At 48.2% G+C, this 17,595-nt stretch overlaps 4 protein-coding genes across 4 annotated transcripts; 2 read left to right on the top strand and 2 right to left on the bottom strand.

Annotated features, from left to right (window-relative positions):
• Window positions 1-3,369: 3,369 nt before the first annotated feature.
• STEHIDRAFT_56902 (uncharacterized protein) lies at window positions 3,370-4,336 on the bottom strand (the record flags this gene model as incomplete). Its single annotated transcript, XM_007303875.1, has 3 exons — window positions 3,370-3,732; window positions 3,796-4,011; window positions 4,097-4,336. 3 exons carry the CDS (start codon window positions 4,334-4,336, stop codon window positions 3,370-3,372), a joined length of 819 nt encoding a protein of 272 aa, XP_007303937.1.
• Window positions 4,337-7,930: 3,594 nt separating this feature from the next.
• STEHIDRAFT_111347 (uncharacterized protein) lies at window positions 7,931-9,243 on the top strand (the record flags this gene model as incomplete). The annotated part of the gene is made up of 3 exons (XM_007304483.1): window positions 7,931-8,030; window positions 8,440-8,498; window positions 8,572-9,243. The coding sequence occupies 3 exons, from the start codon at window positions 7,931-7,933 to the stop codon at window positions 9,241-9,243; spliced, it is 831 nt and encodes a 276-aa protein (XP_007304545.1).
• Window positions 9,244-13,091: 3,848 nt separating this feature from the next.
• On the bottom strand, window positions 13,092-13,333 carry STEHIDRAFT_157243 (uncharacterized protein; the record flags this gene model as incomplete). The annotated part of the gene is made up of 2 exons (XM_007304482.1): window positions 13,092-13,136; window positions 13,202-13,333. The coding sequence occupies 2 exons, from the start codon at window positions 13,331-13,333 to the stop codon at window positions 13,092-13,094; spliced, it is 177 nt and encodes a 58-aa protein (XP_007304544.1).
• Window positions 13,334-16,104: 2,771 nt separating this feature from the next.
• STEHIDRAFT_168822 (ubiquinone biosynthesis O-methyltransferase) lies at window positions 16,105-17,290 on the top strand (the record flags this gene model as incomplete). The annotated part of the gene is made up of 3 exons (XM_007304481.1): window positions 16,105-16,461; window positions 16,523-16,786; window positions 16,868-17,290. The coding sequence occupies 3 exons, from the start codon at window positions 16,105-16,107 to the stop codon at window positions 17,288-17,290; spliced, it is 1,044 nt and encodes a 347-aa protein (XP_007304543.1).
• Between the last annotated feature and the right edge of the window lie 305 nt (window positions 17,291-17,595).

The raw sequence follows: 17,595 nt of genomic DNA, 5'->3' as shown, positions 1-17,595 counted from the left end.
ACGAAGCCATGAAGGATTTTCAAACGAAAAACCCTTCAGCACCTAGGCCAATAGATACTTGTCAAATAAAATTCAGACCCACTTACATTGATCTTGACGAGGTTGAGCAAAGTGGCGAATGGATGACAGGAATCTTAGAGCATAGCCGATGGCGGTCGGGACGTCCGCCTTGAAGAGGGGGGTAATGTCATGACCGCCACCTGTACCCTACTTACATGTCCTGTTTTTAATTCATTTTCCATATTTTTGTCCTCCGCACGCCACCCACAAATGACGCCACTGTCTCTACGAGTCCCCCACATTTTACCCGATATTTCTATCGTTTTATTTTGCCCTCCGAACCTCGTCGAACCCCTACAAGCCACATAAGGGAACCGGTTCGGCAAGTCCTGCACTCACGCGTCGAGCCTCATTCTTAAGTCTTGCCCCTCATAAAATGTCCCCTGTGACATTTCTCCTATCAATGTACGAGGAAGTGAGTACCCGCATAGAAACCAATATGCCAAGAAGGTCTCCACAATTTATCTGGAGTTTATACAATTTTATTCAAGCCATGCATGACAAACAATCGCAGCTACGGAAGCTCGCACCGAGCTGCCAGTTCCTGTGAAACGATTCAGACTCCGACGTGCTAGGTTTTCCACACACCTTCTGATGAAGCTACAAGGCACAATACTGGGTGGTTTCACTCCGAATAAAATTCCAGAAGACTCTCTCGAGCTCGAGCTTTCTATTGATCCAACATGCTCGGCGATTGACCCACGGTAGAATATACTACGACATGATCTTGGTCTCAACCTCACTTAGGGCCATCTGATAATGTTCCCCCTCGTGTATCTCGACCAGTTTCCACTCAATCGCCGACATTTCAATATCAAGGGACTCCTACTGGTTCATACTATTATTCTATGGTGTCTCTGCATTTTATCTGTGCCTGACTGTTCGCGGATAATTGTTTATGTTTGAAAGGACTGTACCCATTGTTCTCTAGATAGGTTTTCCCTTTCCTTTTGCTTTGTTATTCATTCTATCTTCTCGTCCGACCTTGGACTCCTTAGCTTACATGCTACATACACATTGTTTGGATTTCTTAGTGTTCTTTCTAGTGCACAAACTTAGTGCACTATTATTTGTCTTCCCCTTTGGTTCACCCTTGAATATTCGACTTGTTTTCTTTCTATTTACTGTTGAGGCAACCTCGGACTTGTATAAATACCTCGTAGCACTCCCCTGTATTTCTCCAGTTTTGTAGATTGTCTATTCCTGGGCTTTCTAATATACTCAACCTTTCTCTCACCTCTTTCCACCTCCATCCGATTATTTTGTCTTGAGCCATGGGGTATTCTCCCTCCCGTATCACCCGGTCGTGAAATATTTGCCCCAATGGTCACGCATATGCGCAGGCCCACAAAGAGCAAATCGTGACCGATTTGCGCCAAAATCACCAAAAAATCAATCTTTTGGATCATTCCAGAATAATTTCATTAGAGAGTGTGAGATCAGCAAGAATGTAAACTCGGAGATTGAAGCAAAACTCAATCAAGTTTTGCTCTACAGGCTCGAGCACTCACCACTGAGTTTGGAGCCTCAACTGTTCCAGTCTCGGCTTTTGAGTTTTGATTTTGGACGATTTCATGCTCTCTATTGGTTCGTCATGTGTGGCCCAAGATGCTGCTTACCGGATGATATATTTTTGCCCTGGAGCTCATCATGAGTGATGATGGGACTGACAGGTGCCAAGGATTCATCTGGATATGAGGGAGATGGAGGAGGAGATGGTTGGCCTGTGTATGGCTGGGGATGAGGTTGAGGTTCGGTGTAACTTGACCGAGTTACAGAAGATGGGCCCTGTAATTCATCTGTAATGATTATAGTTGAGCATAACGGTGATAACAGCTAGTCACAAGAAATTTTTAAGCCTCTTTGTGCAGCCTCATAGAACCTCTGTTCTCTCCCCTGCATCCTTTTCATTGCCCTCACAGCCTTCCTCATGGCTCTCGAGTCTTTTGAGCAGCACAAAACTTCCCACAATGTCTGCATTTAGGCATGCTGGTTCAGTGTAACAGGGTACTAGTAGATAGGTATCAAGTAAGGGATGACCTCGAAACAGCGGTGGAGGAGGAAGTACGGTTGCGGGGAAAAACTGCCTGGGCGGTATGGTACCGGTAGGATACAGCGGTCAGATTTGGATGGGAGGTAAGGTACCAGTACCATACTCGATCACGTGGCACATGATGCACATTTATTGTTTATTTTTGCAAAAATTTTCCGTCCCTGGACGGGTTAGAATGTCAAAGGGCCGCTGGGCCACGCAAGCGAGCCTCCAGGGTGTCTGCTACATTGTACGAGTAGTAAGACATGTATATAGGCTACTAGTGAGAATAACAACATCAAAACTCCATCGAGAAGTCGTTATCATCCACCGTTCCGTTCTGACCCAAACCCTCCATGCTGGAACTCTCCGCAGGGGCTTCCCTCACCCTCGAAACATCGCCCGAATCACTAAGCAGATCCACCAAGAGCTCTGAACGGACATTGACGTGACGGTCGGTGAGTACTTGCGCGGCAGGTTCAGCAACTTCCGTTGATGGTTCGTCCAACCAACTGTCGTCCTCTTCGTCGGGCATTACTTCTGGTTCGTCAGATTGAGGAAAGATCTTGTTTTTGATATCATAAAACTTGATGTTCGGGTGATGATGGTGACGCCGTTCTGTCTGTAAGTGTCAAATGTTAATTGTGGGCTAAACTGCCATCATGCATTGTCGTGCACCTTCGAAGCTGTACTGTAAAACTGTGCTATCTGTGTGCGGTCAGAGGCGGTCTCTATGCTCATCTGATTCCTGTTCTTTGGTGTGATGGTTTTTATCTGACCAACGGTTCGTTCTTTGGGCATTGAGTTGACACGGATAGAGTAGAGCTTGATGGCGAGGTGCTATGCGTGATCAGGAAACACGGATGAGTCAACAGATGAGCTTGTATGAGAGATCACTTACGGGTAGAATGAGGGTGTCTCGATTACCCACGAGTCTGCGCCACCATCTCCGAACGGCGTGTGGTTGAGTATCATTGAGCCGCTCATTGAATGGGTATTGTCCACGAGCATACCATTTCAGCTCGTCAGCAAACTGCTCTTTGAACTGTGTAGCACGATTGCGCCAGATTGTGAACTCCGGCTTCTCACCATGCTCAATCTCCGCAAACGCAAGCTGGGCGAGGAAGGTGGCGACGTATTTGAAGATAGATGGGTGACAGATACCGCGATAGGAGTTGTTTTGGTCCAGTTCTTCGTCGTCCGCAAACAACGACAAGTTGAGATAGTCTAGAACAAAAACAGACATCCAGTGTCGTCAGCAAGGAGTATTTGAACATTCAAATAAAATGTATAAAATAGAACGAAGATTTGTTACTCTTGTTGAGATATGCTGCTGCCAGATATGCACCAGTTGCAATATCACCATCACCCAATAGCTTGTTTGTGCGCGAGTTCAAGATAACTATGACCTTCTGCTTGATGGTATCGTTGTACTCATTTCGTGGATCGTTCAATGCATCCTTGGTGGCACGAACAATAGTGTGCCAGAATACATAGACGTCGGCAGGCGTTGCCTCGACAGCTTCCAAGCATGCCAGAGCCTTCGTGGCGGGGAGACCCACACTAATCAACTGGGAGAGCCCAAACTCGAAATTGGCTGTCTTCCTCGAAGGAGGTGGCTGGTAGTACTCCGATATCGTCTGTTTACAGTGCGTAAGATGTGTTAATGGTCAGCTCTGAGGATATGGCTGTGACATGCGTACGTCAAAGGAGTCTGGCTTGTTGAGAATCACATCCTTTATTGCTGGAATCAAGCATTGTACCGAAACCGAAGAGAGGACTAGGGTGGCAAATCGGGTTTTACCAATGACTTCAAGGCTCCTACTTATTTGATGACGAGCATGAGCGCTCTTGAGCTCTGCGAAGCTGCTATGCGAGCCATGGAAGGCCGAGATTGTGTGGTGGACGACATGGATGTCCTTTGTGGATCAAAGTTTACAAGTCAGCTAACACATTAGCGGTGATATCAAAGAAGCATGCAGAAGCTTCGGGAGAAAATCATACCTCTGCAAATTCAGCAATCTTCATGAGGTCCTTGACAAGTTTGTTGATGAAGTGTACAATGTCGGGGAGGTCGATGGCAGTACGTATGAACTCAGATACCAGAAGACGACGGGCTAGCCTAGTATTACCAGTGCTGTCGGAGATGACACATGCAAAATGGGCACGTCCGATAGTGTCGATGACCTTTGCACGAAAACTCTCAGGGAATATATGTAGTGTAAAGTGATTAGAGTCGAACATACCTCAAGCGTAAACTCAACAATAAATCTTGCATTGTGTCGATCTTTTGTTGCCTCCTTGACGTAGACAAGAAAAACCTTTCCATCTGACATAGAGATGTGACACGTCCAGTATGCTTCATGCGCGATAGAGGTTGACCCATCGTATGATATCATCAGGTTCCACTTCTTCTTGAGGTACGTATACTGCTTCTGTCGAACGGACTCGGCTTCCTGAGGGATGTGTTCATCGTCGATGACATGGAGAGGGGCTGGTTTGAAGGTTGGGTCGGCGATGAAGAAAACCTCTTGCCATTCTGGGCTCGCGACCAGATTTGTCGCCAATCCTCTCACGCACAGCAACTTGATCACCTTGAGGTTCAGCCGCGCGTTCTTTTCCTTCACACCTTTCGCTCTCCCCCTCTTGAACCAGACGTGCTCGCCTGCAAGAAGCTCATCCCCATCTGACTCCTCAGATGCGACACCCTCTCCCTCCTTTTCATCACCATCATGGGCGCCTTTCTTAGTAGATGAGGATGCAATCTCGGAGTGGGCGGCGGTGGTGGCAGCGGTGACTTTGGACGACGGTGCGTTCTTGACTGCGTATTTGATAGCCTTGAGTCGAGGAGATCTCACTAAATTATGGCATCGTAGTACATGCTTGACACATCAAGTAATACTGCAATGGCCAAATGTTGCACTGCATGGATTGGAATCGCCGCCCCCAACACAACACCATATGTGTTGAGTTGGACTTCCACTACGGTGACAGAGTCTAGTGAGCACTTCCAACAGCAGATCAGGGTTGCGACCCCCTTTTGACCAGTTCTGGGCAGGTTTTGCGATGTTGATCAACTCGTCTGTATCACCAGTACAGGCCACAGTCGAATCGGGTTCAGGGACATCCTCGTTTGCTTTCAGCCAACGCCCCACAACCTCTGTAGTCTTGTGGTCACCATACTCAGCATTCCCACCCACATTGTCTTGCGGTACCTTTTTGGAGACTCGAACAATGTGAAGTAATGTCTATGATAGATATGAACGTATGTGAACCACAAAATCCGCCATGATCTTAATTGCAAGACATACCTGCTGAATCTTTTTACCCCCACTATTTCCAGCATGACTACTCGACCCCGCAGTATTCTCACCACTGTTACTCAGAGCCTATATGATATCGGTGAGCCCCTAAGGTATATTCCAAAGTGCAGTAAGTACTCACATCCTGATTCACCTTGTCGCCACCGCCACTGCCACTATTCCTCGCTAACGCTGACATTGAACTTCCAGTGTTTGCTCCATTCCTCAAGACCTTGGACCACGACATCAAAAAGAGGACCATGGCTATCATTTGGTGGGTTAGCTCAGCTGCCCTTGCATGTTCTTGGGTAGGCACGTCTGAACAAACATCCTATTCCACAGTGTTCCACCACTTCTGTCCTGATGATCAATCCCGGTTTGATTGGTTCCTCTTCACTGTCGACTTCCCTTGCCTTTCCCTTCCCTTTAATCCCTCCTTCCACCCTGGCAAGCACCTGGTCAACATGTGCCTGTACCTCCGGTGGCTTCAAGCCCGTCAATCTCTTGCGTTTGTTGTCCGTTGAGTCCTTTGAATTTGGAACAGATCCTTCTGTGAGCCGCTTCTGTGGTATCGTGACAGGAGCGGCTGGAATAGTAGGTGCGGAGACGGGGAGATCAGATGCTGAGGACTGGGGTATAGTCATGTTGAATGTTTGCTGTAGTGCACGCGGTGGTTCAGCCGTTGCGACAAGGTTCTTATTCTGTAAGGTGTTCACAGTGAGTAAACTCTGTGGATAGTCTTGGTTTGTGAAACTTACCATGACTTGTACGTGCCCGATAGCCTCTATAAATGCTTGTAGATGGGGCTTTAACGTGTCGGTGGGCTCGAGGAGCGCATGGGCATCCGGAAAGAAGTAGTGGCGGATAGCATTGACGGAGAGAACACCGCACGAGTAGTCATTGCTTTGCTTCATGCACGATAGTTTGGCGAGCTCAAACTCGTTCTCTCGGTAGTGTTTGAGCCACCACCTGAGGATCTCAAGGAGCTCTACCGGGGCAGGAAATCCCATTGGATCACCGTAGAGTATCCTTGGCTGAGGCTGAGTGGTGATAACCACCGCGACCCAGTGGTTTGCATGGTGGCTCTCGTCGTCATTGGGCAAGATCACAGTGCCACCCGAGACTTGTGTAGGAACAGTCATATAGAGATTTTGAAGTGTGTTGTCCCATAAAGCATTGCCCAAGTTGAGCATATGAGGGATGCTTTTTACGGCAGGGTATGCATTTCGCGATGGTTCATGACGGTAGATGCTCTTCATCTTCATGTTTGAACCAGTGGACATAGCAGTGGCACGTAGGTTTTTGTTCGTGAGTATGTCACGCTCGAGTATCGTTAGGCATTGATCCATATTATCCCAACTGAGCCACTTTGTGCCCAAATAACGAGTAAGAGACACTGTATCTCCCATATTGCCGGGCAGGTCGGGACGCCACGATAGGGTGTTGATTGTCTCAAACGCGAGGGCTGCGAGGGGATTATTTCTGGTTTGGGACTAGAGCCATTGCAGCGCAGGCCGCCAAGCATCCTTGAACAGGACAATATGATGGACCAAGTACCAGTAGGTGAAGCCGTAAAGCAGTACACGTAGATGGTTGGTCCTTCCATCCTGCTCAACAGGCAGAAGAAAGGATACCTCGCCTCGTTTATGAGCAGGAAAAACCACATCGTGAACATGTATTTCTAGATCGGATATAGAGGGAAGAGGCTGGGAGGACAAAATATGAGCAGAGGGGCCCATGATTAGTCCAGGATCCTTGGAGAACTCGAGGAGGTTCTTCATGAACAAGGGAGGTGCGGCTTGGGCTGGTGTTGACCACTGAAGGACTACGGATGGAACAGAGTGGCCAAGCGGGGGTATGAGGACACTATAAGCATCTTGTAGGATTGTGACGGCATCGCAAAAATCATCGAGTATGCCGGGGAGTTGCATGGTAGGTGTAGATTGTAGAGGGCTTGGACTTACAGGTGAGCCGTCGTTGACATGAGCAAAAATTAGGATGTGCCCTCAAGTTCCCACGAGTCCAAGCCAAAGGACAAATACATTAATCTAGCTAATAGTCTATGTACATGTTCAGTAGCATGAGGTACACAGCGTAGCAGACTGATTGAGAGGTACAACAACGGTAACGGCGAAAGATGAACAAGGAATGCAAGTGCCGAAGGCCTTGACGATCGTACTCAGAAGTGTTGCAGAAGGGTACAACATCTTGGTCGGATTTAACCATACACGTGACTAAGGTACGGTTCAGGCCTCAGGCCAAGGAGGTATGGTACCAGTATGGTACCGGTATAGTACAGGTACCAAACGTTTTGGGGAAAAATAGGCGGTTTTTCCCGCAACCGTAGGAGGAAGAGCAAGGGAGATCGTGCAGATCACGCACGATCGCACAGGCCACGCAAGCGAGAAGGGCCCATATTTGTAAGCAGCCACGTGAGCTTATGGTGCCTTATAAGGAATGCGCCACAGTTATTTACGCGTTATAATTTGTCTTATTAGGTTATCGTCTTATAAACCCGAAACTGGTTTTCTGACAAATGCAATGGAATGCGACCCTATTGGAGAACTTGAAATGGGAGATGCGGACTGACTCCGGGAAGTGGTTAGACGCATATTTGCTGAAGTATTGCTGGATGCGTAAGTCCAGCATGGAAGGTGGATACCTGGAGAAGGCGAGCCTGAAGGAACGTGTTGAACTCGGGCCTTGTGCTCAGACGTTCACATATGACGCATGGGTATTCTCACCCATGAGAATGTCAGTCTCATGCAATGAGTGCATATGACTGCACCATATGACACGATACAACTCGACGCACAGCAAGTCTGTGCAATGAACTATTATAGTATAATGTTCTCATCTATGTCGCTACATGTATATAAGGATCTAGTATGTAGCATAGAAATATAACGAACTTTCCAGTTTACTCGCATTGCCTCAACAGCAGCTCACTAAATCACAGGTAAGATGTGCATAGTGCAAATGTAGCCCCCATGCATGCTCAACAGGTTATGGGCCCTGAGTGCGCCTAGCGCAGCGCCTTCATAGGCTGCAGCGCTGTGCACCAGCAGTACCTGAAGATTGTTCGCGACATTACGCGAACATTAGTGAGCTAGCAAATGTGCCGAAACTATGGTTGCATTATGTCGCAGAAACACCCTATGATCTGTTTTTGCACAGATTTTTCCCACGCTCAAACAACCAATCACCATGTCCAACAATCTCACCCAACTTGTCGCCCTCTTTGATGGCTCCGGCTTCCAGAGCTGGTGGCCTCAGGCTCAAGCGTACCTCATGTTGCAAGAGCTCTGGGATACTGTCACCGGGGAAGATCCTATTCCCCCGAAACCAAGCGCGACTGCGGACACTGATGACAAGGCGGCCTACAAGGATTCCAGCAGAAAGAATCAGAAAGCCCTCGGCATTCTGAGACTCTGCATCGCTCCCAACCTTCATCACCTCTTCGAGACCGAGTACAAAAACGATCCGAACGACGATGATGAAGATTGGAAGAAGCGCCCCTCGACTGTGCACGAAGTATGGGAAGAGTTAAAGACCGAGTTTGGTAAACCCAGCTCTTTGGTCCTCTTCGCCGATTTTAAGAAAGCCATGACTATCCGTCTCCTGGCAAATTGTAACCCAATTAAGGAGATCAGCGAGATGTGCACCATCTTCTTGCACCTCGGAGAACAAGGCGTCTTGATCCCTGATGTGGTCAAGGCGATGATGCTACTTAACGGGTTGCCTCCCAAATGGGATACAATCCCTGCCATCGTGCTCCAAGGCATGGATGTCGATAACCTCGACTTCATAAAAGCCAAGGATGCCATAATCGCCGAGTACGAACAGTGAAGAGTCATAGGCCAGAATAACGGCGAGAGCGCTCAGCACCTCTCCAACATTCGTCGCAGGGGTGGAAACCCTAACTACAACCAGCAGCGTGGTCGCCCGTACTAAGGCAACGGCAAGCAGCAGCAGCGTGGAAATCCGCAGCAGCAGCAGCAGCGTGGCCAAAGCCAGAACCAGCGGGGTGGAAGACAAGGAGGGAACGGCAGAGGCCGAGGTCGCCGAGGTGGTCAGCATGCTCGTGAACAGCGTGAAAATGCTCAGAACACTCAGCATAACCATAACGGTCAGGCTGCCACCATCACCAGCTCCTCTCTCGCCAATCAAATCTCTCATCCCAGCCACATGGCCATCCTCCAACCATCCTTTCCCGCTCCAGAACCAAACCACCTACAACGTCTTCCAGAACCCTCCTAGCGCCTATCAAGGCTGCACTTGTGACCCTCGCTGACGTCCTGCTCCGGACTCACTCTCCAAAGCGCTTGAATTATCGCGCGAGATAGGTCTCGCCTCCACCACTGATCTGGCTTGTGTGGGAGCACGAAGGAATGCACGCAGCAGGAAACAGTCCGGACAGGGTTGTATATACAGGATTGTATCAGTAGTTTTAATTCATTGCCTTTGTGTTACGACCGGGCTTAAGCTAGGCTTAAGGGCGGCGTCGGTTTCGTGAAGCGGGGAACGATCGAGTCGTTCGGCGCCGTCGGCTTGGGCGATCAGCGAGGGGCTTCAGAGGTTCCGGATCCGGGGTTCTGGCTCGGTTCGTCTAGACGCGGCGTCCGGTCTAGGATCGAGTTCGTTCAGATGAGGCGTCCTCTTCTGAGGCAGGCGTCCTGCTAGAGCTGATGTGGATTCGAGGTTCTGGTGGTAAAGCTCTTCCAGGCGTACATGTAGAAACATTACAATGTGAGCCGGGATCTCCGTGCACTGACATTGTAATGTGAGCCAGAACCTCTGGCTGCTTCTCAGGCGCTATTCTCATGGGATCACATTATAATGTGGCTTCCATGCTTCTATTGCATACCGTCCGCTTTTGGATTACTACTTTATTGATTATTGATTCGGCCTTCCTTTTCTTGCCTTATCCTAGGGTTTCACCCTAATTGGGATGTGGCACTGGCTACTACTGGAATTCTCCCTGCTCCCTGCCCCTGCTCTTACCCTGCTCCCTTCCTATTACACTTCATTTTGAGCATACCAGTAGAACATAATAAGTTTTATGAGCATGCACAGAGCAAATCTTGAACATAAGTATCCTGCCTTAAAAGCCCTGCATACATTTCGAAAAATTAGCTGTTTTGTGTGGCCCAAATGTGGCCCAACTCCTCTGCCCTGCTCCTGCTCCTGCTCTTGCTCTGGCAGTAGGATACTTTATATTATGTATGTTTTGATACACTAATATGAGATAGATATCAGTGTAGAACTGCTACTATGTACTGTCCCTCCTAAAAGTCTGAACAAAGTTCGCTTTTTGTGTGGCCCAGGTGTGGCCCACCTCCTTCCTACTCCTGCATTTTTCTGAAACAGATACACATCATCATATATACATATACTGCCTCAGAATAGTCATAACTTCGTTCCTGAACACCTTTATCAGCTTTGCTCAGATTTAGAATGACCAAAAAAGTATTTTCAGGGGTGTGGCACTAGGGGTACTTCAGTTCCCTGCCTCAAAATATATTACAGTACAGGCATACAAGTGTCAAACTTGATTTATTGGAGAGATATATATGAGAAGCCAAGACCAACACAGATATAGAGCAGTGCCAGAGCATGAACAAGCAGGACATGCTGATGTGGCCCACATTACACTATACAGAAATTCGATAAAAATCGGATTTGAATAAAGAAAGGGAGTTTAGACTCAAATATGCATGATAATAGTGTACTAATCTTACATTGGGGCATCTACAATAGTAAGAACAGAGAGAGAATCCAAGGAAAATGAAGCTGCACAACCCCTAGTATCCTCTGTGCCACAGCTGCTTCCAGCCATTAATTGCGGGAAAAATACGGAAAATGCCGGAAACACCTTCCAATTTTGGTAGGTTGAGCGTCCGGGATGCCACAGCAGGGCCACAATCGCCCAGATGTTGAGTCGATGGAAATACATTGAGCTGCAATAAAATACTGCAAAAAACAGAATTATAATTAGAATGAGAGCCCCTGAAAACCTACGAAAAGTTTGAGCAAAAAGGAGTGCTCTGAGGGTTTGAACCGAGAAGTGCCCTGCAAACCTGAGTTTGAAAGCATTTAGTGGCTTGAAATCGTCTCAACTTCTTCGGCTTCTCCTTCTTTTCAGCCACCATGTCCCTTCCTTCATCTCCTTTCCCTTTGAGAGTACTCAGAGCCGAACTGGAAAACCTCGCCATGGTTTCTAAGATTGTGCACTGCAGGAAATTAGGGACTGGAGCTCTCAAGGTTCTGGGCTGGCTGTTGAGGTGTAGCTGTGGCCTTCAGCCCAGCACCCTTGCCTTTTCTTCACTCTTCACTCCTCTCTCTCACTCTCAGTACTTCAGCAACATCCTCAAGCATATTCCTCAAGTATATCTTCGAGTTTTTGAAGCTTGAACAGCTTCAGAATTGGCTAGAATGTTCAGGTAAGCCTATGTGCCTGAAAACCAACATGCCCTCCTCCCCCTTTTCCTACACTTCTCCTCCTCTCTCTACCTACCCAAATCATATCTAACATCTCTTTCCCACTCATCAACTATATTCCTAGGAAGTTTGGGCCAGTTTGGTCCAGTGATTGAGTCTGGGTGGCAATATGGTCTGTGGCCCAGCCTACCCCCATATATTTTCGCTTTTTACCTTTTCTGGAGATGATGTAGAGATTTCTGGTGGATTGGGCAGGACTATTAAGGTGAGTAGTTATGTTTCTAACACAATTTTCGCTTCTGAGAGACCTAGAGCTTGTGCTATAGGTTCATCTTGGTGCCACATCACCCCCACCCTTCCCCACCCTCTCCTCATCCACCCAGCCCTTCTACTACCCCAAACAACCTCTGTACCAACCTCTCCATACACCCTCTACCCACTCTACCTGTCCCCATCCATTTCTCTCCACTGGTTCCTCCAAATCAGCCCACTGCCCTGCCACCTCATCAAGCCCAACACCCAGCCCAGCTCTTCCTAGGCCTCTGGCTCGGGTTTTTTGTGTCTGGGAGGTATCTATGGACATGTTAGAGTTTGGCCATGGTAAGATTTCGCCTATTTATCCATCCTTTCTGTTTCTATGGCCACCCTCCCCTCCTACCCCCTCCTGCCTCCTCCTACCCCTCTAGAACAGCAGGAACCTTTGATCCTGCTCCCTTTTCTGCTCTAACTTGTATCTATCATGTTCCTCTACATGCACAATCTCTGTCTGCCTATGTAGCTGTCCTGTATAATTCCCCAGAGCATGTAGTATGTAATTAGGGGGAAAATGCGAAATATATTCATGTTTCATTTATTTCTTTGGATTTCCTGGTGTGATCAGAGCCTGTGTGAATAAGATACATCTATATGAGGCTCAACAGCTCATATCTGACTTGGCTTGGGTGAAAAAACAAGTACAGAACCTGGGGAAAGGGAGAGCCACACTTGGGCCACAAAATACGCAAAAATCGAAATAAATTCGTACAAACCCTATCTTGGACTCCAATATGAATGCATTGAGTAGATATATACTCTACTTAGGTGTACTATATACATATGTAGGTCAGAAGTAGTAAAACAATAAAGGAGGAGGAAGGGAAGGGCTGGGCTGCAGGAGCCAGTGGCACAGGCCAAGGCCGAACAGGAAACCCAAGTCTAGGGCAAGGGAAGTCAAAAAGGCCAGGCTATTAATGATAAATCATGGGGAATCATCCAAATTAGGAGATGCCCAGATCAATATGCTGTTCCGACGGCTTCCCTAGCTGAGTAAGCATGAGAAGCAAAGAAGCACTGCCAGGTGACAGCGGACAGTTTGGGCTGGAATTACAATGTTGATGGACGGGACTTCCGGCTTCACATTGTAATTCCAGTGCACGCTGTGGTGCTTGTCTGTGGCGAAAATAACCTTGAAGCCAGGAGGGACGGGAACATCTCCGTCCGGCAATGGTTGTTCGCGCATGATTGGTTCCAAGATCTTGAGCGTCCACGACCACTAAAGCATGACCTGAAATGAATGGATGAAGGGAAAGTAATGGTCAGTATGGGTAAGAACAGACGAAGTAACCGCTGGACCACATCTCTCTCTTTGAGAGGTGCGGTGCACACACAGGAAGCGACAGGGAATCTTCGAGATAACAGCTTGGTGCTCACCTTAGATGTTCTCTCTCACTATGCAGGCGGAGACTGCGATGAGCCACACAGAGGTGATGGTGCTCGATAAGAGAAATATCTACTGTTGTACAAGCAACACATGCTGCTTAGCATGGCGGAAATGAGCCAGTAGCTGCTGAGAAGGGACGCACCTGTACTATTCAAGCCTTTCTCGTGTGCTCAACCTTCGAGATTTATCAGTGTTCACGGCGGGAAGAGCGGCATTTGCCCATCGTGACGAGAAAGCGAGAAGTAGATGATGGAGGTTGAGAACAAAGAGTCGGAAAGACTCCAGCCGGCGAAATGGAGGCTTTACTGTAGTTTTTCGGGCAGAAGTTCGTGTCCCGTGTCCCAGGGGGGTCACGAACGAACCTGTACCCCGGGACAGTCCCATACTGTCGACCTGAAATGAACATGTAATTGGGACAAATTAAATATGACCAAAAAAGAATAATAATTACCATGCTTCCAGCTTGGCCTCTGCAAGCCCCTTAAGCCAACCTTAAGCTAAGTTCTGAGCTTCAAAATATTATTCTGTCAATTCTATCAACTTGCAGGTCTGTATTGATGGCCGCAAAGCCATGATAGACCGTAATATCATGAAAAATAATCGAAATCAGGGAACACTGTCCCTTGTCCCACCATGTCTGCGAACCGGGACACAGATGGATTATGTCATCTCGGCAACAGCCGAGGGGCGGTGGCATGAACTTCTGCGCGAAAAACTACAGTATATAGAAACGTGTAATTATGTGGCGGTGGCTCACCGAATATTCGGGAACATTCAGGGTTTATGACGTCATAAGTTAACGTTTGCCACACTGAACTCAGAACGCGCAAACTTGGCGCAAACGACTCCCAACTGTTAAATCAATGCACGTCTCGTCATCTCAGGAGAGTACAAACATGGTATGTGAACACTCAGTTGATTCTGTACTGTCCCTGGCCCTATGTTCGGACAATTCCGACAAGAAAAATCTAGCTCCCGGAATTTCGAGTCCTGTCGAGATGAAACTCAGCAGAACATATGCTCTCTACATTAGCTACATGTCCGTACAAATTTCTACGAGAAATGATGCGAGGAAGGTAGTTGTTTGATGAGCGGGATCGATGTTCGGACAGCCGCGCCCGCCAAAGTGTCCGAACCGACCCCCTCCCCGTTCGACATCTCGCTGCCACAACTGCATCCAAACGACTGCGGATATCGTCTGTAGACCATTTAACGTGATTTATGGGCCTTTGAACTGGGCGAAACAGTGCAGTATTGGGCGAGTTCTCGGACTGTCCGAACATCGGTTTTGTCCGAACATAGGGCCACTGATAGTACAGAAATTCTTGTCTAGAAACCGCTCACTGTTCGGTCACCCTGCCGGATCGACTCCAAACTGCCAGTGAAAGTCACGCCACATCGATGTTTTTCGCTCCGGGGCGGGTTGAATACCGGTGTGCTATGATATAAAAGCATACGGTAGACCCGGAGGGTGTATAAAAATAAGGAGCTCTTCGAGTGGCTAAGCAGGCTAAGCAGGTTAGTAGGATCAATACACAATCCTAAGCAGATGACAGGATCAATAAGTAGTTCTAAGCAGCCGTACTTTAAGCTGCCCAGAGCTGTGGCATGCTACCTAGGCTAAGTAGCTCGCTCTGACGCTAAGCAATGAATTCGGTTTTCCTGATGACAGAACATTTCCTTACCTGCGCTTTGCCTCCGAAGCTGCGAGAGCTTCTGCTGGCCGGAAGAGGCTGCTATGATGCCCATAGCGTCGTCAGTGCTTGCAGGAGGTAGTACGAGCGTGGGGCGATCGACAGTTCCGGTGAGTCGGAAGCAATCCGGAAGAGTCCGCTAGAGTTGTGCGATTTTGCCGAAGTATACTGTCGTGTGACGGGTTCTGCAATCGGATTGCATAACCTGTCCCTTTACACATTTCCCCCCACGAAAATAATTATGAAGGCTCGGGATACGTTCTATGGCATGTAAAGACATGTCATGAATATTTAAACCCTTTTTCAGAAGCGGGATGTACTTGATTGCAAACTTGCAATCGGTCGACTTGCGTTTGCGACGGTTTGCAACCCAACTTCCGCGGGCCGAACGACCGGCTTGCAAAACACAGTCGTACCCTTGTGCAATCCTCCTCCACATCGCTTTCAAACTTGAAACTTTTACGTTGTGACCATACAGTAGATAAATGGTGGCATGATTTTTTTCCACACCGAGAGGAAGGGTGGAAAAAATACAACAAACGAAAAACCGAGAAATTGCAGAACTGGTTCCGATTGCAGAACCCGTCACACGACAGTAGTATAATGTTCTCATCTATGTCGCTACATGTATATAAGGACCTAGTATGTAGCATAGAAATATAATGAACTTTCCAGTTTACTCGCATTGCCTCAACAGCAGCTCACTAAAGCACAGGTCAGATGTGCATAGTGCAAATGTAGCCCCCATGCATGCTCAACAGAACACCCTTGGTTCCAAGAAACCGAAACGAGCGTGAGGAGCGGACACATCCGTGGAGGTCTCTCGCGCCGTGTAGCCACTCGCGTGGAAATTCGGCTTTATCTCCACTGCAGGTTATGCTTCGCGTTAAACTTGCGCATCCTATCCTTCCCACCTCTCTCATCCACCCTACTCGTCGCCTGCTCAGCCTTAATGTTGCCAATAGCAGCAGAACGACCACCCACACATCCTCAGTAAACCCGTCCGAAATATCGCATTTCTCCCGCCTATCTTCGCAATGGTGGAACGAGCAAGGCGAGTTCGGGCTCCTGCATAAGATGAATCCTCCAAGGATACAATTCATCCGGGATAAATTACTCGAAATTGGGCGGGAAGATGAGGGTGAAGCTTGGGCGAATGAGCGAGGGGGAGCTGATTTCTTAAGTGGCATGGACGTGTTGGATGTGGGGTGTGGGGGCGGTATCTTGTCTGAGGTGCGTGAATAGTACTCCTTGCAATACAATAGCTCACGAACTGGTCATGGTGGACTCGTAGTCTCTGGCAAGATCGGGAGCACGGACACTCGGTGTTGATGCTTCAAAGTCGAATATTGCTATAGCTTCTATTCATGCCCTTGCAGACCCTCTTCTAACTCCATCGACCTCACACATGCGGAATGGTTCTCTAAAATACCGACACTGCTCCGCAGAAGACCTCGTCCAGGAGCAACAACGTTTTGATATGGTATGCTCCATGGAAGTGATCGAGCATGTTGATAATCCCGCAGATTTCCTTCGCTCATTGGCCGAGCTTGTGAAGGTACGTTTCACTTTACGCGCCGCCATCGTTGTCGGCGGACTATTACTCAATTTATTCTGATGTGCGCCATGTCTTGACCAGCCCGGAGGTCATCTCTTCCTCTCGACCATCGCACGTACACCACTAGCCTACGCGCTGACCATCCTCGCCGCCGAACGCATCCTCCGACTAGTTGAACCTGGCACACATACACATTCTAAATATATCAATCCCGCCGAGCTCGTTGAATTCTTCCACCAATACTCCTCTCCGTCTACACTTCCGTCATCATCAATGTCTTCGACACGCGCGCCATCATCGTTCGAAGACGAATCGCCGAAAAAACAAGGGCGGAGCTGGATCACGCGGACGTATGACTATGGATTACCCACGCGGACGGAGGCAGAGGTGAGGGGTTTAGTGTATGTGCCGTGGAAGGGTGAATGGGTGCTCATGCCTAGAGTGACCACGCCATGGGCAACAGAGTGTAACTATATGTTCTGGGTGCGGAGGCCTAAGGAGTAAATTGGGCCTTGATAGTGTATCTGTTTGTGGAATTCAGGAGATGACTCGAGAGGTACAGACACCCCGCCCCAAGCCAGTTTAATCTAAGGCTCTAAGATAGCAGGATCCAGACAAAGTTAGGCATGTATCACTGCTGACCCGTGGCTACACAACTTTCATCACAAGGACTTCGCGCCGCTACATAATTGTCAGAATTTTATGATTGGTATGCACGACGGATCATTAAACGCTGACACCCGTCAGAGTCTGCTCTAGCAGGGAGACTACGGACGGTGCGTACATGGAGACGACGTAATAGAAGGTAT

This window comes from Stereum hirsutum (assembly GCF_000264905.1).
Source record: "Stereum hirsutum FP-91666 SS1 unplaced genomic scaffold STEHIscaffold_7, whole genome shotgun sequence".
Classification (NCBI taxonomy): domain Eukaryota; kingdom Fungi; phylum Basidiomycota; class Agaricomycetes; order Russulales; family Stereaceae; genus Stereum; species Stereum hirsutum.
The sequence above is the reverse complement of the archived record's forward strand: the minus strand, read 5'-3'. Positions and strand labels throughout refer to the sequence as shown.